The sequence below is a fragment of the Mustela lutreola genome, chromosome 6 (genome assembly GCF_030435805.1).
Source record: "Mustela lutreola isolate mMusLut2 chromosome 6, mMusLut2.pri, whole genome shotgun sequence".
Classification (NCBI taxonomy): Eukaryota; Metazoa; Chordata; class Mammalia; order Carnivora; family Mustelidae; genus Mustela; species Mustela lutreola.
In genome coordinates this window covers 97,803,416-97,825,947 of record NC_081295.1, presented here as the reverse complement: position 1 = coordinate 97,825,947, position 22,532 = coordinate 97,803,416, and the positions used below count along the sequence as shown (strand labels likewise).

General features: G+C 42.9%; 1 protein-coding gene across 9 annotated transcripts in view; it reads right to left on the bottom strand.

Annotated features, from left to right (window-relative positions):
* Positions 1–12,876: 12,876 nt before the first annotated feature.
* Positions 12,877–22,532, bottom strand: part of TFAP2B (transcription factor AP-2 beta) — a 29,564-nt gene continuing 19,908 nt past the window's right edge. For 4 of the 9 annotated variants that reach the window (XM_059178218.1, XM_059178222.1, XM_059178223.1 and 1 more), the window contains 3 exons: positions 20,466–20,607; positions 17,221–17,480; positions 12,877–16,175 (listed from right to left, as the gene is read on the bottom strand). In XM_059178218.1, the coding sequence (XP_059034201.1) occupies positions 16,114–16,175; positions 17,221–17,480; positions 20,466–20,607 (464 nt within the window). In that variant the 3' untranslated portion in view covers positions 12,877–16,113. Of the gene's footprint in view, positions 17,481–20,465; positions 20,608–22,532 lie in introns of all 9 variants that reach the window. The other 5 variants (XM_059178219.1, XM_059178221.1, XM_059178217.1 and 2 more) reach the window with 3 other exon arrangements.

Sequence of the window (22,532 nt, the reverse complement as noted above, 5' to 3'; positions counted from 1 at the left end):
TTTCCTTTATGTATATCCTGGGAGCCCTACAACCGAAAATGAAGATTTGGTTAGCTCAGTGATTTATTTAACAGAGGAGAAGAGGAAGAAGGAAATTGAGAAGAGCAATTTATATATCTGTGTGTTTATCTATCTTCATTTATATCTATACCTATATCTATCCTGCTCTTTATGTGTATACATATATGTGTATATACATATATAAACATATACATGTATATATATGTATGAAGTGGGGGAGCAAGGGAGAGAGAGAGAGCAACTTGGTTTTATTTACTAAATCCCTCTCAGAGAAGGAGGAGGAGGAGAGGGAAAAAAGAGAAGAAAGAGAAAGAATAAGAAAAACTTTAAGAATATCCCTCTGTCACACAGTTTTGACTAAAAGCTCTGAGGAGTTGTCATATAATGGACTCAACTCTACCACTACTTCAATAGTATATGTGATGGCCCAGTGTCTTTTGATGAATGTTAAGCATTAAGTTGTTTGTTTTTCTTCCCTAAAGAAAGAACCAAATGCATTGCTGGTGCTTTGCTTTCCTTAATGCCACTATTGTGCAGGGATTCGCTCAGCAAGCTAGGGGAATAGCATGTGGATATTGAATACAAAGAGGCAGCAGGTTCCAAACACAGCCTCGAAAAGAGGAGGTTGCCCTGTACCCTGCATGGGATAGAATGAAACTGTGTTTTGTCCAAAGTTAAAAAGCCTGACCTGCGGGTCCTTCGAGGAGAAAAAGATTTCCTACGAAGGTGACATCTGGATTCTCTCCCTGCTTCTGCTACTGCTACTGTTTTTACCACCATTTTCTATATTCCTATTTCCTCACTGCAACTGTCAAAATTTAAGTTTGAAAATATTTTATCCAGCCCTCTTGTACTAAATAGTTGGGATGAGGGAGAAGTTTATGATTTCCCAAGCAGATATATTTTAAAACGGCTAAAAGGCCCCACTACTTCTTCCAGAAATTTTAATAAGCATATAGAAATAGCCAGCTGGCTAATCCTGGGAATGTCCCCCCTCCCTGCTCATTTTATAGAAAGATCCTGTGGTCAGGAAATATAAAGCTTTCAACACATTGACCACAGCTAGGATTATAGCCTCATATGGTAGAGCTTTTTCCCACTGTCTTTTTCTGGGTGTTGGCAACCTCCTGCCATCCTCTCACGGGTGTCCAAGTCACCTTCACCCTTCACTCACCGGGGAGAACTTCAGGATTGACTGCACTAATGAGGGAGTCTGGAATTGAGACAGTACATGGAAATCCATCAGTGTGATTAAACTTAGCATGCACACTGTGTGTGTTGGTACTTTCAAAGAGCCTGGCTATTAAATGGCTTCATATTTTTATACCTTTTGGCACCCTCATAAAAGGACTTAAGGAAACAGAATTTTTCCTCCACTGCTACAGATGGACTAAGGCAAATCTATACTAAGAAGCTATAAAATAATTTGAAACCTCTCAGGTTCATTGATAAATCAAGTCATTAGCTCTGCAGAGTATTTTTAAATGTATGAAAACATATATTAATAAGGTTATATGTGCATGTAAAGGCAGACATGTGGTGGGAAACCTATTACATTGCAAATAAAGTAAAACCTCATTAATTCAGAGTCACTTAAATCAGAATTTCTGATCTAACAAAGATCTGGCTGAGCGAAGTTTGCCTTTACCATATCAATGGAGAAAAGACTTGCTGAACAAATTGCTAGTGTAAATAAAGATTACAGGGAGAGTATATAAACTGTTTAAGAGAAGACACTGTTTTCAGTATCCTCCAGCACTTGGGGAGCACCCATTTACATACAAATAATTGAGAGTATAATTACAAGGCAATCTTATGTATTAATCAAAGTTAGTACTCTAAGGATTTCTAAAAGGAAGATTTAATTATTGCAGGTCCACTTCTACATACTCAAAAGAGGTAATACTGCATCCTTTTAAAATACTCTATGGTTCAGACTTCTCACAAACGTATCACACCTTAGTTCAGTTGATGCACATTAGTACACTATTAAAATATATATCATGCTATTATACATTCATATTCTAGCTTTATTATTATAAAAAAAGTATGTGTGCATTTCTGTGGCATGGATGGATACATACTTGGATTAAGTATGGCTATGGAATGATCTAGATAAGAGCATCAAACTTATGTGTTCTGCCACTTTCCTGCAAGAGGAACTTGGTTTCTCAACCTGAGCCTAGGTTTCCTACCTGCAAAACCAAGAAAGGTGTTTTAATACCTATCTTACATCTCAGATAGATGTCTGAGGATCATATGCAAGGATCAAATTAAATGTTGTTACTTAAGTTGATGAAAATACTTCAAAAAGTGAAATGCAAACATTTTATCTACATGACAGATACTTATCTTTGATTTAGAGGGAAATGTTGATGAGGCACAGCATATTAAAATGCCCGGAAACAAATTTCAAATTCATTATTACCTGAAAAAAATACTATGTCCTGGCTTGGGGTGAAACTATAGTAGAGAAAATTGAACCAAACACCTACTCATTCTTTTTGCCACCTACAGTGCAGTATTAGGGATCAAAATCATGGGTATTTTAGCAATTTGTAGAAATCTTTTAGGTTTTAAAAATCTGAGATTCCTTACATGGGTAAGTGAAAATCTCACAAGTGGACAGAGTTTGGGACACATAGGATGGGTCAATTCAAAGAGCAGATAAAACAGTATGCCCTAACCGATAGCCTTTGCAGCCCAGTTCATCTACTGTAATGTAGCCAAGACTAGCGTAATAACTAGGACATAGGAAGCCCTCAACAATAACCTGTTGTACAATGATGTCTTTTGGCCAGCTATCAGCTAATCCTAGAGAGATTCGCAAATACTTGCCTTCAAGAACAAAATACTGCGAATTTTACAAGGTAAAAGACCAGATCAATCTTGTTACTGATGTATCACCAAATCCTCCAACTTAATAACTGCTTAATAAGAATCTACTGGATGAATTAGCAACTACTATATGCCATATTTTATGTAAGTTGATTGAAACATTCCGTTTACCCTTAAAGTTTATGATATAAGATGGCCAGAAAGAGATTTTTATAATGAGACAATGAGGCAAGTGCCATATTTTGAAGAAAGTACTCTGAGAGCATAAAGCACTGATTTGTTATCTTGTGCACATTAGGATCGTCTGGGGATCTTGTGAAGCCGTACCACTGTCTCAGAGTAAATACATCAGAGGATGGAGCTTGGACATCAGTATCTTTAAAAACTGTCTCTAGGTCACTTTAATGTGCAGCCAGGGTTGAGAACCATGGGAAGAGAAGTTAAAGAGTATAACAGTAGGTAAAGGAGTCAGGAAAGTAATTTTTCTCAGATGAGGTCATGTTTATACCAGGCCTATTCGTCCCTATGACCCATCAAGATCAGAAAAATGCTAAGATAGCTTCTGCTTCCAAATTTCCAGCAGTGTCTCCTCTCCAGAGAGACCCTGTGAAGTTCTAAATCCCAAGGACTTAAAGGGATAACAGAGGATCTTAAGAGTCCTAAATAGAGTTCACAAGAGAGTAAGATTCAGTATCTCAATCTGCAACAAGCCTGAAAGAAAAGAGAGGACAAGGAACTTGTGATTCTCAAATAGATGAATTGCCTGATGTTGCCTAATTTCTTCATTTGGGGAGTTCTTTATATGTGGTCATATGCAAGGAAATGTGTTTTATGATTTATTGAGGACTGGTATGATCTGAGAAGTCAAGGTATTAACTTTGTCATAAGTTTCAGTCATGTTCAAACTTAATGTTAACTTACATTTGCCTTTATTTAAAAGTGAACAAACTGGTCCACCATATTAGGAAGGAAAACAATGGAGTCCTTTATCTTACTATCTTGACCCTCCAATCCCAATTAAGTTGGAGGAACGATTTTGACCCTCTTCTTATAATTAATGCCCAAAATTTCAATGCCAAAAGAACAACCATTATAAGAGATGTGTTTTTCAAAATACTGTACTTTAGTCATAGGAGATCTGTATTTTTGTTTTAAAGCCTCTTCTTCAAAACTACTAAAGTATATGTAGGAAAAAAAAATCCAACAATCTTATCAAGAATAAAAACCAAAGCCCAGGGTGCCTAGGTGGCTCAGTCCTTAAGCATCTGCCTTCGGCTCAGGTCATGATCCCAGGGTTCTGGAATCAAACCCCTCATCAGGCTCTCTGCTCGGCAGGAAGCCTGCCTCTCTCTCTCCTACTCTTGTGTTCCCTCTCTTGCTGTGTCTCTTTCTGTCAAATAAATAAATAATCTCTTATAAATACATACACACATACATATATACATGTATACATACCAAAGCCCTAAGACCTTCTATAGAGGAAAAAGCATTTGGAACTAATTGTGGTTCTACCAGGAGCTACACGCATAAGGTTGGATAAGTCATTCTCTAAGTATCTGTAAAATAAAGCGTTGAGGTTGGTGATGATAGGAGAATCGTTTCCATGCTACCCTCCTGTTCTACTTTAAATTTAACATATTAACAACAATTCCCAAATGCATCCAAGGCAGGCAAGAGAATATCCAGAGGAAAGAAAAGGACAAGTCTCCCTCTAGTGTTTTCAACCTTTGTTTATTGATTTGAACATTAAAAAAAAAAAAAAATCACTCCAAGTTTGACCCACCAAAACATCTTTGGATGACACATCTTTCATGTGTCATTCTAAGTATCTTAGCACCAAGGCAATGCTGTCCTGACCTGGTCATGGAAAATTTTGGAAGATTATAACTTTTGATAAGTATAGGCAGCCCAAATGGACTTTATTGGTTGCAAGAAATTTATTTCTACATAGCTATTACTCATCTAAATGAAGAGTCACAGCCCCTGAGCCCTATTTCTCTGCATAAGTCCGGTTGGGTATGGATAAAGTGAAGGGGCTGTTAGGTAAGTAAAAAGCAACATACAAAAGGTACTGTTATTATTACTGTTTTAGGTTTCATCATGCTTATTCAAAGACTGTAAATCAATGAGTAAAATGGTTACATGAGTGGAATGACAGGACAGGTCGTCTGAAAGGCAGTCACACTTTCAAGCCCACCACCACCAATGGATCCAACAAGTGTGTTCAACTCATCTGTACATTTACAGACCTAACAAAGCCTGAAAGAACTCATGACCACTATTGCTTCTGTAAACTCAAAAAAGGTGTTTCAGGAACATAAACCCCTCCCTTCATCACTATATATTTCATAGGTCCTTCCCCCATGTTAATGAGATTTTAGATATTACCTACAGGATCCCAAAAGCCCTAGCTATGTGAGCTTTGTAGCCAGGGGCTCATGGACCCAAAGTCTTATCCAGGAACCAGTTGGACAGAAAAGGAATTTAACATGTGTTTGATCAGCATCGTGAATTATATTATTAAACTAACCCAGGGTATGAATCATGGCAGGTCCAAAGGAGAATTAAAATCACCCAAATCTTCCCCATAGCTGGGTAGGGCCACAAAGGACCTAACTGATTATAAGGTTAGAAATGACATTTTCAAGTTCCCATCTGGAGGCATGTTTGTTTCTTGCTGTGTCAGTTTGCTCCTGAGTTCTTCAATGGTCTGTTTTGAAAGGGTGAGACTGACTGAAGCAAATGCCTCTGTCTTAAGGACTTAAAAAAAAAAAAAAATCACTGAAAACAATGTAGGGATATAAACGTCTGTGCCCACAGCCAAGATAAAAAATGCAAAGTCTGGGCCACCTTGCCTTTAATTTTCTAACTGCTGTTTTGTAAGGCTGTGTCATGCTTCTCAGTTCAAACACGCTTTGGCTCTTTATTATTCATGGACCTTTTTCTCAGTCAGTGGTGTTGAATAATAAAACAGCCCAGGATCAAATGGGCCAATTCTCCACGCCTGACACCAACTGCTACTGTTCGCTGGGCTCTGCCAAGCGTTGCCTCTGATAATGAGTGGGATTTGGTTAAACAGTAAATTAATGAATAATGAAATATCCAGGTTGATCAGTTAGAGAGCACGCTTGCTTTGCCCTGGGCTAAATGCTTGGGGCAGAAATTACTCTCAACCGGCACTTGCCTGGCTGCTGGTCTGGATAACTATTTTATAGCCTATTGCTTGACAGAATGCTGGGGAGGGGTGAAACCAGTGGGGGAGAGAAAAGGAAGAAGGGCAGAGTTATTAACAACAAAAAAAAAAAAAAAAAAGAGAGAGAGAGAGAGAGGAAGAATAACCTAGTTATCACCTTGTAGGTTTCTAAACTGCATGTGTAAGAACAAAGTCACAAATATGATCTGGAAAAGTCAGTTTCCAAAATTCCCAACACGTGTTTAACATCAAGGAGAAATGGTGAATGAAAACAGTCTTCTGTGTGTGCCTATGCACATATGCGATTAAATGTAGAACAATTCCACTACAAATTCATGTTTCCGTGTGTACATTAGAGTGATGACACGCACAGAAGCCATCCAGTGTCCAGTGGACGGGAAAACTCTAGCCTCATTTTAAAGTTTCATGCTCTAGTTCTTAAACACACACCCTTCTACAAATTTGAGAACATTAAAAATGTTTCTAAATGACCTCCATTTAAAAAAGTGTCACTGCAGAGGTGCCTGGGTAGCTAAGTTGGTTAAGTGTTTGCCTTTGGCTCAGGTCATGATCCCAGGGTTCTGGGATCCCAGAGTTCTGGGATCAAGCCCCTCATCGGGCTTCTTACTTGTTGGGGTCCTACTACTCCTTCTCCCCCTGCCCACTTGTGCTCTCTCTCTGGCTCTGCTCTCTCTCTCTCTCAAATAAATAAAATCTTAAAAGAAGAACAAAAAAAATTTCACTGCAACTGAGATTCCAGGACACACATATATTACATACAATATATAATAGTCTATATGTAATATAGTCTATCACACAGTCATTCACCGAAGAGTTTTAAACTGTTATGTAGCAGGGCACCTGGGTGGCTCAGTCGGTTGAGCATCTGACTATTGGTTTCACTTTAGGTCATGATCTCATGGATTGTGGGATCAAGTCCCACATTGAGCTCCTCGCTCAATAAGTAGTCTGCTTGAAAGATCCTCTCCCTCTGCCCCCTTTCTTCAACCCCCCTCCCTGCTCACACTGTCTCTTTCAAAATAAATAAATAGCTATGTAGTTTCATGCATGGATATATATATATATATATATATATATATATATATATATATATACTGTTTGCTCATTCATACGAGGAAATTCATATGTCCTTTACAAGAAACCACTTTGCATCATCAAAAACCCACAGCAGTGTCAAGAGGACAATACATACTAAGAAAACATCTTCTTTCACCCCGACATCTGTTTGGGAAATAAATTTCTCTAATTGATTATCCCTAGAATATCTTATTCTTTCAGAACTTTGACCCTTTCAAATGGTCTCAAGATTGGTGGGTTTCACAGTTTTACACACCAAAAGCTAAAATACTTTTCAGTCAAATAACATGTCAAGTTGTTTGGCTTTGGCTTGGTGATGGTTTGTTCTCAGGTGGAAGAGAGAGAAGAACCTTCACAAAAGTGGTGGGAGAAGGAGTATGTCTTCAGGAACCTAATTTAACAGTTTTTACAATTGGAAGAAAACTCGGAACAAGACTGGAGAGAGGTGAACATTATTTTCTTTTTGTGGTAGAGTTGACAAATTATAAGATTGTTTTAAAAAATTTTACACAGGCTAACAACCAGAGGGGCAATATGAATTACCTATAACTTCAATGTTCATATTACTATGCTCAATTTCTTAGGTAGGTCCTATGAAACAACAGGCCTAGTGGCTAATATTCCCCTAGTTTCATCCTGTAAAACAGTGTCATAGCCAAAATTTTTACCTCTCCACACCAGCAACCAAACCTCTCTCCCCCAAGAAAAAAATAAAATGCTCTAATTGTCTTTATTACTTTCAGACACTGGCCACCAAACACAGATGTTCACTATTGAGAATTAAAGGAAGGGTAAAAGGTCAGAGGGACCCGGATCAGCTAGATCATTCTTTGGATTATTTGGCCCCATTGTCTTGAATGGCTCTCATTTTTTTGAAGAAGAAAAGAATATTTAGATTGAACATAAAAGTGAATGAATCACTCATGTGGGCCCATTTTGTTGGTAGGGCTCTTGCCTGTGCTCCCTGCTTCTTAAAGACAGCAGAAGGGAAAGTGTGTGAATTCATTAAAAAGAGTAAAGAGTGCTTCTGCTTCAACTCTTAGAAGCTTCCTATCTATAGGAATCTCTGGTCAAAAGAATTTGGTCCTAAAAAGAAGATCCCTAGAACAAACTTTCCAACACATGGGGCTTTCATGGCAAAGAAAATTCACACTGGTAACTGTTTCACTGTGGCTGTTTTTTGTTTAGTCCAATTCTTGGGGACTTCTCACACTGTGAAATGTGTGTGTGGGGGGGTGTGGGCGTGCACACGTAAATAGCCCTAACGATAATGCCCCCCCAAAAAAAAGGTGTCTCATCTAGTTTCCTGGTAGAATGATTTATAAAGTAGGATAACATATACACAAAATTCATCCTGGTCCAGGATTAATACATTGCTCTCAAAGTTAGTGCTGGCACCTTTTCTCCCCCTCCGTTTTTTTTTTTTTTTTCTTTTGTGAGGGCTGAGGGGGACACTGAGGTTTGATTTGGTTTTATATTGTTTTATTTGTCTTGACTGTGATTTTCCCAGGCATTTTGTACAATCCCTCACTGCCTCTTTCCAAACCTAGAACTGTCGACATTTCAACAGTAAAAAAAAGATTTCTGTGTAGAAGCTGTCTAAAATCCTATTTCTTTAGAAACTCAGATTATGGTCGCACTCACTTTTGCCACTTGAACAGCCACGGGCCCTTCTGTACTCAGGTGTTTCCTAGCTGCCCAGCTTCTAATTGCGCATCCAGATGCCAGGTTCTATCCGCTCAGGACCCAGTGGTTCACCCTGTGAGCAATAAAACTCACTGGGTTCACTCGATCCTCCTTCCCTTCCATCTGCCGCAGTATGGGTCTGACCTGGGTCAGGTTTCCACTCCAGAAAAGACTCATACCACCAGTATCAGTCCCAAGGAAGCTCCCCTTCCCACAATATCCCACTGTTCTTGTGCTAGCTTCTTTTCTCTGATCACTTGATAAATGTCCGTACAGGAAGGGACATTTGTTACAGAGGGCGGACTCTGGCCTCCCCCAAATATTCGCATATGTGCCCTGCCCATGCCCGCCCTTCAGTGAAGTGTGTTGGCTAATGACATTCGACAGCCACATCCTAGAAACGTTGGCTAATATCCCCACTAACAGGCACGTCCAGGACGTTAACTGGTGGGCGAGTTACAGATGACTGCCAGAGTTGCCCTTCTTGCGGTCTGGGCAAGTCACGCTTTGCTAAGTCCATTGGCTATTGTACTGCTTTTTAAATTTTTTTTTTTAAAGCATTTTTATGCAGAGGCCTCTCCCGGCAGCAGGTGTGACCTCTACTTGGGTCTGGACGCCTCCCTGCTTGAGTCAGTTCCAGAAGGCCGCAGACCTTCGGAGGGAAGAGAGAAAGCGAGAAGCAGCAGGGTGGGCAGAACGAATAAGGTTTCGAACAAGTGGGCAAAAACCACCGCCTGACCTGGCTAGCTTGTGACCTGTGTGGCACGTATTGAACTTGTGTGACAAAACTGCTCCCTCAGTCTGAACACACACACACTCACACACACACAGCCCACACTACAGCCGTTTTGTTTTTTTTTTTTTTGTTTTGTTTTTTTTTTTGCAAACTCGGAGCCTCAGTCCCGAAGACGCACAGCAAAAACCCCTGCAAGCGTGTGCGCGTCCCGGGCAGTAGCCGGGGCTGGAGTCGCGCCCCCGAAGCGCGGTGGCACGTGTGTCCGCGCGTGCGTGATTCTTGACACCCGACCCTGCGTCGGGGAGAGCGTGCCTACACCCGGGCAGCGGCGCGGGATGCGTGGGCTCGGCGGAGGCAGGGGCGGCGCACGCGTGCTACGTGCGTGCGCACGCAGACACCTTGCCTGGGTGTCAGTGTCACCCGCTTGGTGCCCCGGCTGAGCGCTGCTGCTCCAGACTGCGTTCTGGAAACATGCGGGAAGGGCGGTGCCAACTTGTGACCTGAGGGAGGGTAGGGAATCGGGATCCAAGCAAGAAAGTGGACCCCAGGAGACGTTTGAGCGACCTCATCCAAAAGAAGCGACTGGGTTATTTATGAGCCCTGATTTAAAACTAGTGGCTGCTAGGGAAGTGAAAAAGGAGCTCACCCCAAGCTATGAGAGAAGCCATAGTCTCACGAATGCTGTTTATGACGATATAAATCAACGTGGAGCTTGTGATGGGAAATACGGAGAGAGTGAGTTTGGGGTAGAAACGAGGGAACAAAGTCAAAAAGGAAAAATGAGTTTTCGCCCTCTTTTTCCACCCCACCTCCTCTCCCTCTGCCTCTGTGCCTTTCCTTCCTTCCCCAGGAGCTTAGGATTCCAACCAGGAAGCTAGGGAGGGTGAGCACACCCCATCCCGGGTGGAGTCGGCTCGAATCTTCCCCAAGTTTAAAGGAGGCTCGTTACAGGACGAGGGAATACATGTAAATAAACAACTTGGAAGATTTATGGGAAGGAGTTCAATTTTATAGGACTGTATTTATAGAGCCAGCGCTGGCTCACTTATAAATAGATTAATGGAGAGCTAAAATTAATGGACTTGTGAGCTGCGCGTTTAATTTCTGTGGCTTCTACGTAACAGACAACCGCCCTTTCGAAGTTCAAGCATGGAAGGCAGCTTGCTGTCAGGGAGCCCCGATCTCCCTCAGGAAGGGACACATCCCTTTAGGCCAGCACCCCTCTAGGGGCTCTAGGCTCTGGTTGCCCTAGGTTTTATTTGCAAATGAAGGAAAAGAATGTGGCCTCATTAAAAAAAAAAAAAAAAAAAAAAAAGCAAGTCTTCCTCCTAGCATTATTTTTAATCAGGGCCCTTAAGCCGCTAATACCGGTGGGCAGGCGGGTTTAAGGGGGCACTGTAAGGCTCTCAATGTGGCTGGCTGCCTCCTGGCAGAAGGCAGGCAGGGACACTTCCTCCAACGTTACCTAGGGTCCCTGTGCAGGCCTTGTGGCCAGGGACCCTGGCCCTGCGGTTCCAGCTGTGGCTTTCCTTACTCCCTCCACAGCCTGGTAAAACAGTAACAAAGGGATTGGGGAACTGTGAGAAGGCCATTTTGTTAGGCAAGTCTGTCTCAGGCTCCCTAACCCCTTTCCTTCTCTTTCTAGTTCTTCCTTCCACGTCTTTCACAGTTCTTTTCTCACATTTGGGCCCCTCAGGATTCTGGCTTTTACCTAGGAAAGATGATTGTCTCAGATACTCTCCTTGTCAAATAGTGGTGGCAAGGGTGGGGTGGTCTGGAATTCACCTATGGGATGATAGATGACAGGTCTGTTTCACCAGAGTTGGAGCTGATGCTTCCGCAGGAGAACTTGCCATAGGAAATGGCTATTACTCACCACTCCTTTTGTATAATCCCAGTGGTACCAAGCCCTCTCTCCCCAAAAAGTAAATGAAAAGGGAACTCAATGCAATACAGCTGAGCCAGAGGTAAATACAAATACGTATACCTATTTTCATTATAGATAAATGGATTGCATGCCCTCTTAATCACATTTCCCTTGCAATTCTTCCCTTGCTTCTACCTCCCTTCCTTTTTGCAGGGAGGAGAGGAGGGTTCTTGATTTGGTCATTTATAGTTCTAGCCATGATACCCTCCCCCACCTTTCTTTAGTTAATAAGGAAACGAAGAAGTGGAAGATCTCACATAAAGCAGATTCCATTGTCCCTTCTGTCTTTCCCTATAGGGAAGTCCAACTGGGAATGATTCACCTGAAAAACAGAAAATTGATAATGGGAGGCATATTATTAATTAACTGAGCACCAACTACATGCTAAGTACTCTCCTAATCTGGAGTTATCAAGATTTGACTTTGCTGGTTATCCTTAAATGTATATACATGTTACTGTTTCTGCTTTTTATAATTAAACCAGGCAGTATTTCAATGTTGGAAAGGACCCTAAGAGGCCCACATTTTACAGATAAAGACCTTGAGGTCCAAAGAGAAACAGTGACTTGTCCAAACTGTGTAACATCTTGGATGACTTTACTTTCCTTGCCTCAGGGAAGACACCCAAGCCTTGGGATGAAACACAGATTGAGAAGATCACTGCAGCCCATTAACCCAAATGAGAAAAGCTCTGGCTTCTCTAGGCAGCCCCTGAGCCTAAGGTAAGATCCAGCCTCCTAAGACAACTATGTCTTTTTCCTCCTCTGGGTCAAAGGAGCTGTTCCTCATTTGTTTATGGAGGGCCTTGCACAGCTGGTGAGGTCAGGGTTGGTTTCAATCCTGAAATAAGCCAGTTAACTCCTCCAGATCCCCAGGTGTAGGGTGCAGGAGCCCATACCTGGCCCTGTGGGCATCTCCTACACCATTTCCTCAAGGAATACCATGCCAGAATGGAATCCTATTAGCAGTGGGAGGGGAGCATCATCTTTGACTTGGACCCAGAGCCCTTTAGTTACTGAGACACAGAGCCTTTAGTTACCTGGGAAGTGAATTTGACACCTCATTTTTTTATTTTTTAAAGGGCAAAAATAAACCAAGAGATGCAGTGAACATGAGCTTTTATTACAAATCTAGTTAGAAATAGGAGAGAAGAGTGTCAACTTGGAATTAAGAAAATAAAAAAAACACCTCCTAGTGAAAACAAAAGTATCTTTTCTTCTAAGAAACAAAATTTATTGTGTTTATGCTGTAATGAAAACATTGCCTGCGTTTCGGGGAGAGAAGACAAAAAGAAAAAAAATTCTTGGCTATACTTTTTTTCTGTCTGTGGAATTAAACAATGTCCATATTCAAGAAACTGAAGATGAAAACACAACAAAAACACAACAGTCTTTTTATTTGTGTAAATCAGATCAACACTGGACAATAAACCAATTTCTACCCATTACCATAACAGCTTGTCTATAAAGAACAGAAAAATTCAGATAGGATTCTACCTAAGGTCAAGCGTTGTTTTTTTGTTTTTTCTCATTTTTTTTTAACCACCCATTCACAGAGGTATAGATTCACAGATAAATAATCCCAAACTACTTGCCATATTTACACATTCCCATTAAATTAAGCATAAATAAATATATACAAACTTAACATGGATACCCTCCAGAACTCTTCTTCAGAAGAGTCAATAGATTGATACTTCTCGATTGTGTGGCAAAAACAATATTAGTGGATTAGAGACAAACTCAACAGTGGCGTCAATTTTGGCATTTAAAGAATAGTGTTCATTCCACTTTTTGAAAGAAAAGAAAAATGAATTTTGATATTTTGATATCTCTTCTTACTCTTCTTTCTTTCTTTTCCTTTCTTTTTTTCTTTCTCTTTTTAACCCCGATAATTTAACATATATTGGCACAGGAGGGGAAACACTATTTGGGCTCTTGAGGCAACATCAGATGGTTTAAGGTTATTATTTCCTTTCCACATAATGTATTACGCATACAGGAGATCAGATGTGATGACAAATTCTCTATAAACACTCTAAGTAGGAAGGAGTTGCCCTTTTAAGTAAGGCTTTGTACCAGAGGAACAGTGTGTAGATAAGTCCAGGACTTCAGGTTTTCCAAAGTTTTCATAGGATATGAAATAATTGCTTGAGAGAAAGCGGTTCCCTTGGCCAAAGAAAATAAAACAGCCAGGTCTTTGAAAGCCTCCTCGGTTCTTTATGGGGGTGTGGAGAAAGCTAAGGATGTGGAGCCAGAGAGAAGGAAAGAAAAATGCAAGATAATTTTTGTGCTGGGAGTGGTGAGAGAAAGTTAGTTTCCCAGTTTGGGGGAGAAATTAAAAGATCATTTTGATGGTGGAAACTTCTCCCCCGAGATCTGCTCCGTCTTCCCCACCCTCCCCAAGCCCATAATACCTGTAGGAGGAGTCAGGTTTGGACAGAGAATGGTCAGGAGACCTTTGGAACCTCCAAAGGGAACTTGGAAAGTGGAAAGTGTGAAGGCAGCGTTGCCACATCCTGACTCCGTTTTTCTATCTTTAGCTCTTTTCGTTTGGGAGTGCGCATTCGGGAGGGGGCACGCGGCACGGATAAAATGTCTGCAGAGTGCAGGGAGGAGGAAAAGCCTCAACTCACCTGTTTGGTTTGAAAACAAAACTCAAAAGGGCTTGTTTTAAACGTTTCCCTTGACTTAAAAGGCAAACTCTTGCGTTAATCCTACTGTTTATTGATTTATGGGCCCAAGGAAACCAAATCTTTTAATAACTCAATTATCAGATAAACGTAGCGGGCCTGGCTAACGAAAGCAAAGGGGGTGGGGGTCGTACAGAGAAGGAGAAGTGAGGGAGAGGGGAGGCAGTGGGCTCTCTCCACGCGGGGTTGGGGGTAGGCAGGGGAAACGCGCAAGGGGCTCTACTTAACGGGGGCGCGGGAGGCACGCTCGAATCAGGGCGAAGGACGGTGAAGAGAGCCTGCATAGCCACATAGGGCAATTCGTACCCCATCACCCACCTTTAGGAACGTGAGGAGGGAGCGTTTTCGCCCTGCCAAAGGCTGGGGAAGCTTCCGATTCCACCGGACATTTCTAGGCTACTTGCCCTCCGGGAGCAGGCGCCCGGAGCGGCCGCTGGTGGTAAAGGGCACGGGCAGCGCAGAGACCCCTCCCCGCCTGCAGCCCGCGTGGCGCCACCCCATTACCTACTGGAGAATGGGGCTTTCTCGTTCGCCTTAGCCCTTAGGGTGAGACCTAGTGCGAGAAGGGCCCGCGCGGCCCGAGGCCCCTGCAGCGGCTGATGCTATGTCCTCAACACGACTGGGCGCGAGTGGCCCACACGCTCTCAGGACCTGCACAGTAAGAGCAAGGCGCGTCCATCGCGTCTCTCGAACGTCACACGCGTGGGGCGCGTTGCCCTGCAAGGAAAGGAGACGATGGTTTTCAATGTGGTTTCTCCTGGCCTTGTGCAATCAGAATACATACAATGCAAGCGGCCAGGCCCTCCGACAAAGGCGCAGGCTTCTGAGCTGGGGAGAAATGGAGTGTGTACACTCTCCATAAGGTTTAGTTCCCAACCTTTGTATTTAACCTCGTCTTGGGCTGAGCCCTGCACACCCAGATGTTCCCAAAGGAGCTAGCGGTAGATGGGCTGGGATGTGACATAAACTGTTGCTTGGACCTTCCTGGTGACCTGAAACCAGCTCCCTAACTCCCTCCCCCATAAAAGTGTCAGCGCAAAGCTCCCAGCAGGTGCCTAAACCCCAATCCTCCAACCTCCCCCCAAAGCCAAAGCCCATGGGGCAGCAGAACTGAGAGTCCCCGCGGTTCCTGGTTCCTACGTGTAAATCCTGCAGAACAGACCTCTGGATCTTTATCTTTCAGGGGTGTTGCAAAGATCCTAAGGTCTAGTTTGTATAAAGAGGCACATGTATCAACACTAAGTTTAGAGACCACTGAGGGTGGATTTCCCCACTGCTTTGGGGAGGGTGGCGACAACAGGTTCCAGATCTTATTTCATAATAATGCTCAGATGAAGCCCAAGAAAGGAGTAGAGCTGCCAGAATGAGAGACATTAAATGCAGGAAACTTTATCCACTGGGAATAGTCTCAGTGTATACAGACGGCAAAATTCAAAGCTGAAATACATCTCCTTTCACTCTGCATTCATTATTTTGCCATTATATGCCAAAAGTACGCATCTGGGAGGGGGGAGTGTCTCATTCATAAAGCATCTTGTAAGAAAACAATTGTGGCTGAAACACGAAAGCTTGCAGCACCCTCCTACCCACAACCACTGGAAAAGCTGCTTCTTTATGCGCTTGAATAGCAATCACCAAAGAGCCCAAGGAAATGGAATCTATTTCAAAAGCAGGGCAATATTGCTAAAATATTGGGCTCCAAGAACCCTTACTCTTCTCCCCTAAAATTCATTTTTTCAACTCCCCCTCCCCTGGAATTCCGTGTTGAGGTATCTGTTAGCAACTAGACTCAAAGCAACTTCAATCTCTTATTGGCCACTTTCTAAATTATTCCCTTTGAGCTTCTTTAAAGAAGTGCACCTGCAGAATTCTGACACACAGGCTTTGATTAAAAAGGGATCGGATTTTTTTTTCTCTGTACCTTATAGATTGTGTAGGAAGCCCAAGTCCTCTTTGAAGAAGCTCATAAACCATGCGGGCAAAGCTTTGGAAAACAGAAGAGAATGAAATGGTACATACCCCTTCGAAGGAATTACATACTAATCAACGTATTCATATTGTGCTTTTTTTTTTTTTTTTTTTTTTACTATGGTTCTTAAAATTGGTAGATGACACAAATAAAACAAATGCAAGATTCTCTGTATGCAGATGCTGGCCAGGCTGGGAATTAGTAACATTTCTGAAAGGAACTGATGATGAGTCTGAGTCAACTTAATCTGGATTTTCCTCAGCCGCAGAAGCCTCTGCTCCGCTGGCTGGAGCCCTGCCGGCACCACCGCGGGCCTCCCTCCCCGCCCGCCCTCACCCTCCCAAGGGTGCCAACAGCCCGGGAGCTGGGCGCCGGTGAGTTAAGAACGCAGGGTGGGGTGGGGGCGGGGTACCAAGGAGACTGAAACACTAGGCAAAGGGGCTAACCACACTCATTTTCATCCCGGAAAATTCCTGTGACAGCTTGAGGGAGGGAGGGCGGGCAACGTAGAAAAGAGTGGCTGGGAGAGGGGTGAGGTGAGGTGAAAGGGTGGGGACTGCGAGTTTCCTAAAAAAATATTAAAAATTAAAAAGTTCGTGCGTCTCAGTCAACCAACTCTCAAAGCACTGACACCAACGTTTCTCCGATTTTCTTCCAATAAGTTAGCGTTTTCTCATGTTTAGTCTTATGTTTATTTTCCAAAGGGGGAAAATCATGGTTTTCTTTTATTATCAGTATTACTAAGCTTGAAAGAACTGAAGTGGAAAATCCAGACGTTTGTCTCCAAGTGTATCTTGAAATAGACACTGAGAACCGATATTGTTGCTCCGTTGTACGCCTCAGTTTTTTTTTAAGTTATTTAGCTCTTTTTTAAAAAATTTGATTGTATGTGTATTCTACCTAATATAATTCTTCCAAGCCAATCCAACATTTTAAAGCTAAAGTTAAATTTTTTGTTTTCCTTTTGTATTTAAAACATTTTTCTTTCTTTCTTTCTTTTTTTTTTTTTTTTAAATTTTTCATTTCCTGTGTTTCTCTTCCTTGTCGCCAGTTTTACTACCTGGGCCTTCCCCAGACGTGTGCCTGTTAGTGGTGGTGTTGTTCAAGAACATCTTGTCCATGCCTTTGAGCGCCTCGGTGAGATAGTTCTGCAGGGCCGTGAGTGCGGCGCAAATGGCCGGGGCGCCGAAGCCGTGCGTGATGAGGCTGAAGTGCGTGAGGCAGCTCTGGATCCCGGGCTCCAGGATGGGGCTAGGCCTGCTGTTCCCGATTGGCGTCCGGTCCTGCGCCAGCAGATCCGTAAATTCTTTACAGAGTTGCCTGCGAAGAAGGGAAAGGAATGGGAGGGGGGGGGAATCACTCAGTGTCGTTGTCATTGGCATTAGAAAGGAGACACTCATACAAGCCCAGAGGCTCCCGGTCACCAAAGAGCCGGAGAGCGAGGCTAATGTGGACGATTCCGCTCTGTTTCCCTTCCCAGCGCTCTCCCTTCTGGAGCAGCTGGGACTAGAAGGAAAGCGGGGGTGGGGAAGTTATGCACCCCTTCTATCCCAAAGCCTTGCCTTTTCCCCCTCAAATCCAATCTTTCCCCCCATCGTTCCAGGACCCCTTAAAGTCTGCATGGGAAATTCGCTAGGCTTTAGCATTTGGTTTTGAATATTCAGTAATTTTTGGCTCTTACCTGGCAGTTTTGTAAAAAAAAAACAAAAACAAAACCAAAACCCTTCCCCCTTCTCTCCTCTGCCTCGCTAACCTCTTGGTGATCAGACTCAAAAAGCCCTGAAAGATTTAAGCCCCTGAGCCACAAGCCTGTCCCTGGCACAGAAGCAGATTGCCAGAGACTTGCATGGCCCAGGGCATGCAACTGTTTATTCCAGGAGAGAATGCTGATTCCATAAAGCAAAAATCTGTTTACCTGTAGTATTTGGGGAGGAAGATATGTTTCCCCCCTTCTTCCCCTTTTCACCCTTTCTTTTAAGCACAGGCTACTGAAAATCATTGTACAACAGGATTGTTGTCAATATAAAAGGATCCCTACATTGTTTTAAAAAAGAAAACAAAAAGCCTTAACCATCTACAAGTAGATGGTTAAGACACGGGAAGGTAGATATTTATTTGTTGAAGGTTTTTAGTTCCTCAAGGCAACTACAATTTAGAGGAATCTTTCAGCCTTAGAAATCCTGCGTGCCTAAGTATGAATTGAGTTTATTTGAGAAATTTTTAATATAGGAGGTGGACAAGAGGGTTAATATAGGAGGGTTTTAGCTCAGAAGGTCCAATGGCTTGGCTCTGCTACCAGTCAGAGGAATGACATCCTAAAGGCCATAGCCTTTCACAGACTGGCAGACATCTCCTGTCAGTCTGTTTCCACTGGTGGGGGGGGGGGGGCAGGGGGGTGGTGAGAAAGAAAAACTACAGAGTTCCAGTCCCAACCCCTCCACTCTCTTCATGGCCTGACATTTGGGGACATGTGGAGCCTGGACAACAGGTAAACAAGGCAGGTAACTACAGGCCCATATGAGTGACCCTGGGGCATCCTTTGCCAGGGAGATTACTCCCAGGAAGAGTAATGGCTGAAGGAGACAGAGAATACATCCCCCACTCCCACCTGCAGCAAGAGAAAGGGTTTTGGTTTTAAGACTGGCGGGTAGAGAATCCTAACAGACACCCTCTCTCTACCCTCTGTCGACCTCTCTACTGGTTTCTCAACTTGAAATGCACACCTACATCCTTACAACCAGGAAAAGATAGGTAAGGGTTCTATCTATCTAAATAGGGCAGCTCTTAAGCCAGGGGTACTTCGGAATCACCTGCAGGGCTCAAATGCGCATATCCATGCCTCTGCCCCCTGATTCCAATTCAGGGAGCTTGGGGCTAGGTCCACAAATAAATACCTTGGAAAAGCTCCCCAGATGATTCTGATACTCACCCCAGGTTAAGAATTGGTGTTCTAAGTGAAGTTACAGGATTTCAAGAGGTGATGAGGTGGGGGAAGTTACAAGCATTCCTTAGGGAAATCCTATTACCTGATTTATACACTTTAGTTTTATTTTTTCCCCAAAGTACATTTACTCTTTTATGAAGCACCAACAGTTCCCTGACCATCAGAGAGAGAGGCAAGGGGCAGAAGGGCAATAGATCTATTACACTGCTAGTTGGTGCATCAGAAGGAAACCTTCCAAAAAAGAGGATGGGTGCCAGGTTTTGATCGTTGGAAGAGATGGTTAAGGAAGTCTTTCTTAAGTTTGTACTCATTACCAAAGTGCCAAAAAGGAAATTCTGAACTGGGGAGAACAAATGCTTGGAGTCAAACATTCTAAATCTTCAAAGCCCAAAGCAGGGTCTGTAAGCAATTAAAGTTCTGGGACATTAATATTTTTTGACCCTGCGGAAAGGGGCAATCAAATTCCAATCACGTCTCAAAAACATCTGGACAAATTTGAGCAAATGATTTTTCAGCCTTCCATATATTTCTTTAAATTACGCTGTCAACGGAACAAACCGCGTCCTCCAGCACTAAATAAATGAGCGCTGCTGTTTGGGCCGAGCCTGCGAGAGAAACGTGCGGGTGCACGCAGCGCCGCCCACTGCAGGCCTGAGCCGGCCATAAAACACCAACAATATGACACCGAAGCCAAAGACAGGAGTAAATCAAATAAATAGAAAACCCACTGTAAAAGTTCAAATGAGCTCTAGACCTAAATTTAGCCAGAGATTTACTGTTTTCCCCTCTGGAGTTGTAGTAAATTTTGCGTCTGTGGAAGATGCCAAACAGCAACGTTGGAAAGAGAATAATTAGAGCTGTGGGTAGAGATGGGTACACATGGGTGACATAAAGACACCCGGAGCATGCATACAACAGAGAGAGGTGAAACCTGGCAGAAATGGGCACCTAGGGATCCGGGGAAGAACTCGAACAAGGACCAACCCAGAGAAAGTCTGCCTGGTCTCCCCAGGGTTGGGGAGAACTGTAAAAAGCCTGGATTCATATTAATAAAGCCATTCTCCCCCCAAAACTTGGTAATAGAGCAGACCCAGACAAACCCATAGCCCATAATCAAGCTGGGTGGGGAAGAGGGAGGAGAGAGGAGAAAGAGGACAGCAGGGTGGAGCCCGGAGAGCTCCTTGCCAGCAATCCACAGGCTGCAAAAGCTACTTCTACCACTAAGCTGCTTCCCAGCTCCACCAGTGGGGGCTGCATTGCCTCCCAAGCACTGCCCCCCTCCTCCCGGCCATGGCCCCCTGCCCCAGGAGTTGATGAGGTGATGCAACAGGATGGGAGGGCTCAGGGTTTGGGACACTCACTTGGTAGCCAGCAGCATATTCTTTCGGGAATGCAGGTCACTGGGGTCGGTGTGCTGCCGGTTCAAATACTCTGAAACAGCTTTAGCAGGAAACTCCGTTTCACAAATATACCCAAAATCCCGAGCTAAGTGAACAGCTTCTCCTGAAAAGACAGCAGCAGAGGTAATAATCAGTCCCTATTTCCTAATCATCCCAGGCCAAGAGATCCTTCCTGGTCCACTGCTGGTATTTACAAAAGAGACAAGCTGTTGGGGGCAAAAGCAAAGGTGAGACTGAAGTCCAAATAAAAATGACTCTCAGGCCATAAAGTTGATGGAAGAAACTTTGCTCCTGCTGCTCCATCAGCCTCTCCTTGATGATCTTTTCAGCCAAGTCCTAGCTAGACATCCCTGGAATAGCTTGGGGCTTCCTACACCCCATGCTTTCTCTTAAGGGAAAGATGGGCAGATATGTTCAGGAGTCACCTTACAATTGCATCTAGACAGTTGGCTGGATATTGGAGCCAGATTTTCCTCCTCCTTTTAAAAGCACCTGTTACACCTGCTTTAAATAAAATTTAAAGGTATTCCTATGTTTTGTATTATCTTTCATATCTTCCTATAACTGCACTAGGACAAAACCCCCCTCTTGTTAATAATTAATATACATATAACCATAATTCCTGTGTTTACATGCCCACATATATTAAAGAACATATGTAAAACATATATGGAATAAGTGTTTCTGTCCAGCAATGAAGTATTCATTCTTTGTCAGTTCCCTGATAGGTTTCAGGTTTCTCCTTAGAGGGTCCTGTCATCGTTTTCCTACTTAAGGACTTCCCACTGCACAAGATGACACAGCAGCTACAGAAAACCTGGACACCTGAGAGATTCCTCAGCTAATGTGGAAGTCCCTTTCAAATAAAGCATTATTACCCTTTAACGCACAGCCTTAGGTGTTCAAGGGATGATACCAAACATGAAAAGGAGATATGTTGAATTATCCTATAGTTACCATATTTTTAAGGGGCATGGTTTACTTTTAATCATCATCATTATAGTAACAAAAAAAAAAAAAAAAAGACTTCAGGCATGATGCTTACAATGATCCAAATCCATAAAACTGAAAACTGCCAAATGAATATTGGAATTTCAGTAGTTTTCCTGTCTTGTCCCTTCTCCACCCAAATTCACATCTTGGATAGAGATCACCTTGACTGCTTTTACGAAATAAGGACAGTGATATTAGTAATTCCCTGAAGGGCAAAAAAAACGACCTCCCACCCCACCCCACCCCACCGCCAGGGGCTGAGTCAACTGCTAATAAGTGTGATAAGGAAATTTGGTGACTGCTGCCCCTGGAGGGTAAGTTTGGGCCAGACAGTTTTGCCTTAAAGATGGCAAAGTGCAACGCCTATGAATGTGATGACTTTATGGTTGTTACTTGCATGTTCTAAGATCTCCGAAAATCAGTTCCCCATAGGAGTGTCATAATATCACATCCATAAAAACAGAAAGAAAAAAAAAAAAAAACAAGACCAACATGTTAGACTCTAGAGAAAATTCTACTTCCTTCATTAGGACCATCTGGCTGTATTTCCTATCCCTTCCCCATCCTGCAAATTAACTGCAGATCCTCTTGTTCTCAACTGTGTAGAAGATCCTGTTTATTATATACCATAAATATCATCCCCAACCCCAAAATGATGAGCAAATTAGAATGTGCTTGTTATAATTATGGGCCTTTAATTCACAATCAATGAATCTACACAGTAGGTCCTATGTGATTTCCCTCCTTGTTTCCTCACCACCACCCTCGATCCCATTTTTTTTCCTAGGCCTCATTGGCTTCACTAAGCCAATTTCATCAATAACAAGTCCCAGGTAATCAGTAGGAGATAGGACCCTGGGAGTGGCATGAGATGGAAAATAACCATAGGGGTCATGAATGCAATAATAGTTTGATAAACTGACAATGTGTTTTCTACTACTGACGATTCAGAGGTAGAACCTGGGAAGGAGAGAGGTCTAGAATGCATTGCTGCTTCCAGAGTTACCTTGCAAGAGTTCATGCAGAGGGGTTTCA